A 3,254-nucleotide genomic window follows, 5' to 3' on the forward strand; every position below is an offset into this window, starting at 1 on the left:
AAAAAAAAACAAAAGAAACGATTTTTTTAATAGAACAAGCATTCGTTGCCTCTCCCCCTAGACTGCCACTTCAAGAGGACCCAGGCGTCGAGAGCTCTTGTTTAGCTTTCCAAGGCAGGAACCTGGCTTGCTCATTACACGAAACAAGCTAACGCTGATACTTACTCAAGTTCTTTGGTGGAACATCCTCAAGAAGAGTTCTGGTCATTGGAAGGAGGAGTGGGTGGAGAGGTAGCGTCGGGTGGAAGAGGGGAACTAGACCTATAGGACCCAGCCCGCAAAGACCTTCCCCACTCAGAGTCTTCTGGACTTCTGCGAGCGTCTTCTGCGCTTCCAGGTATGTCGAGGTCGCTGAGAAGTAGGGCGAGGGTATGTGGGGCGCGGAAGAAAGCGAAGAAGACGAAGAAGGAGGCGAGGGCGAAGGGGAGAAGGACGACGAAGAAGGCGGAGACGAAGTCGATGACGAAATATGCGAGTTAAGAATATTTTCGAGGTGAGGTTCGGAAGCCACGCTGCTCCATAAACGAAAGAGGCCTAGGGTACGAGAAAGATGTGTGAGTGTGGCAGACGACGGAGGGTCAGGGAACTTAAAGGCTTGGGTCAGAGGAGGTGGTGGTGATGATGCCATGACCTTGTTCCTGAGGTCACCAAGGCCAATCAATGTTGGGGAAAGAGAGGAGGAGAGTGGGAGAGTGGCACTTGGTGGTGGAGAAGAAGAAAGAGGAGGAGGCGGAGGCCCAGAGGAATAAGAAACCGTAGACGAGTTACAGGACTCCATCATACCGTCGTCATTATCGTTACCAGTGCCACGCCTTCCTGGCACTCTGAAACCCAACATCGAAGACCTTTGCTGCTTCCGTCGGTGATCCCGAAACGTCGTTTCTTGTTTCGTCTGTTCCTTGGGTTCCTGCCGGGAGTACTGTTGCTGGAAATGGACTTTGAAGTGGGTTTTGTCTTCCAGGTTGTTGGGCGGGGGGTCTCTCAAGGGGAGACAAGGACGGCCGTCCTTGACAAGGACGGGGACCGCCACGCGACGCGGGGTGAAGAGAGAGGGGCGTCTGTGCACTTGCGGGTGATGCTGATGGTCAAGGCGCTCCGTCAGCAGTTTCTTGGTCTTGTAACGATGGTTCTGGAACCAAATCTTCACCTGGAAATAAGAAATGAAGGTGAGTTCATACAGGACTCTGTTTCTTGGTAATGTTAAACGAAAATAACCTGTGACCAGTAACATTCTTCTGATCTTAATGGTTATGACATCGGCCTGTGGGTCATACACATACATACACACAATGTGTGTGTATATATATATATATATATATATATATATATGTATATATATATGTATATATATGTATATGTATATATATATGTATATATATGTATATATATATATATATATATATATAGTATGCACCTACCAAAGGCCCCTTTCTCTTCATAAGGGACTAGCCAACCCAAAGCACACACATCACAAATACAATTCCTTCGGCCACCCCTCCCACCGCAGCACCTCTAGAATGAATGATCGCCCTGTCTCCCGCCGCACTGCTCGGGTCCAAAGCAATGCAGCCAGTCACAGTTCTCCAACACAAGGGCCCGAAAGCCAAAGCCGGTTTACTCCCACTGCTTTACCGTATGGTAACCCCGCCCTCCATCCTCATAATCATCCACAGTCTTCCTCCACACCCTTCTATCTTTTACACTCTGTCTTCCCTGTTCTATGGTCATTCCCTCTGCCTCAAAAGCCCCCTTCACCCTTTCCATCCCTCTCCTCGGTTTTCCTCTCAAGGTCAATCCCTTCAATTCTGCTTTTTTATGATTTGCTAGTCTTCCCTCGTCCACTCTTTCCATGAGCCAAGATCACCCCAGTTCCGATAGACTCTACACACAGTTCCACAATATTCATTTATTGTTTATTTGCATATTTATCTATTCATTTATTTAGTTATTTACTTATCTATTCATTTATTTATCTATATCATTATTTCATTGTAACACCTGGAAGTCCGCGACAGATTCGGGAACAGTTGTTACCACCATAAGCAACCTACCTGCGTAGGCGTGAGATTGATCTGTGAAGCTAGGTGCTCGCGTTCCGGAGCCGAGAGGTACCTCTGCTGCCGGAACCGCCTCTCGAGCTCGTAGGTCTGGGCCTTGGAAAAGAGAACTCTCCTCTTCCTCCTCCGCTGACTCTCGAAGAGGGACAGATTTCCAAAACCCCTTTTGTCTTCATTCTTGTCCGTATCTGTCTCCACGCCGAGAAGCATTCCACAATCAAAGTCTCTTTCTGTTAGACTCATGTAACGGGACCTGTAGTCTAAGTCAGTACTGTCTGCCACAGACACCGTAACCTCTTTATCCCCAAGAACTGTCATATCCTCCATAGCTTCCTCCTCCTCTTCCTCCTCCTCCTCCTCCTCCTCCTCCTCTTCTTCCTCCTGTTCCTCGTCCTCCTCCTCTTCCTCCATCTCCTCCCCCTCCCGATAATTCTCGCTCTCGTTATCCATACATTCTTTTTCCTCTATACACGTGACATAGTCTCTATTTTCGTAAATTTTTGTGTTCATACTCTTGGTTTGCATTTCTTCGTTAAAATGTGGAGATTCTACCGGGGAACGGCGAAGAGCTCCCGAGGTAGCACAATCCTTGATCCATTTTTCTTTTTCTCTGTCTTTTCCAAAATCCTTCAAAGTAACACATCTCGTTGGAGACGCGGGTCCTGTCGTCTCGACAGCCTCTGGGGATCTCCCATCTGGTTCTGGAGCTCCTGAATCAGACGGAAGTGTTCGGCTGTCTGGGGTAGCTGGTGGTTCTGGGGATGAACTGGATGCTGAAGGCGATATTGGTGGTGGTGATGACGAACCCGTTTCATGTTTTGGTAAACTGCGAGACCTTGAATGTGACGTCATTGCTGTCGTCTAAAAGAAGAAGACGACTTTCCTCACTTCATCCTTGCCTCAAACTCAAAATTTCTGAAAGAAAAAGATAGGCAAGGTAATTAGATGGCGTTGTAGTGTAGAATTATGAAAATATACAGAGCATTCAGATTCAGATGAGAAATGTGTTTATAGGTCACAGGTAAAAGGATGTTTCCATTTATTTATAGAAAAACGGGAAGGTTTGAAGGAAATTATTGAAATCCAAATTGCATACGCGCACACACACACACACACACACACACACACACACACACACACACACACACACACACACACACACACACACACACACACACACACACACACACACGTTTC

The 3,254-nt window shown here is 47.1% G+C and overlaps 1 protein-coding gene across 1 annotated transcript; it reads right to left on the reverse strand.

Annotated features, from left to right (window-relative positions):
- Window positions 1-120: 120 nt before the first annotated feature.
- Window positions 121-2,337, reverse strand: LOC143034901 (uncharacterized). The gene is made up of 2 exons (XM_076201245.1): window positions 2,052-2,337; window positions 121-1,147 (listed from the first exon to the last, which is right to left on the reverse strand). The coding sequence occupies exons 1-2, from the start codon at window positions 2,298-2,300 to the stop codon at window positions 149-151; spliced, it is 1,248 nt and encodes a 415-aa protein (XP_076057360.1). The 5' UTR covers window positions 2,301-2,337; the 3' UTR covers window positions 121-148.
- Between the last annotated feature and the right edge of the window lie 917 nt (window positions 2,338-3,254).

This window comes from Oratosquilla oratoria, chromosome 18 (genome assembly GCF_046742065.1).
Source record: "Oratosquilla oratoria isolate Oo_2021 chromosome 18, ASM4674206v1, whole genome shotgun sequence".
Lineage (NCBI taxonomy): Eukaryota > Metazoa > Arthropoda > Malacostraca > Stomatopoda > Squillidae > Oratosquilla > Oratosquilla oratoria.

Bases quoted from the DNA above. Each gene is read 5' to 3' on its own strand.
- LOC143034901 (XM_076201245.1), bottom strand. From the start codon at position 2,300: ATGAGTCTAACAGAAAGAGACTTTGATTGTGGAATGCTTCTCGGCGTG. The intron at 1,148-2,051 runs GTAGGTTGCTTA...TCTTATTTCCAG, and splicing joins TCAATCTCACGCCTACGCAG to GTGAAGATTTGGTTCCAGAA.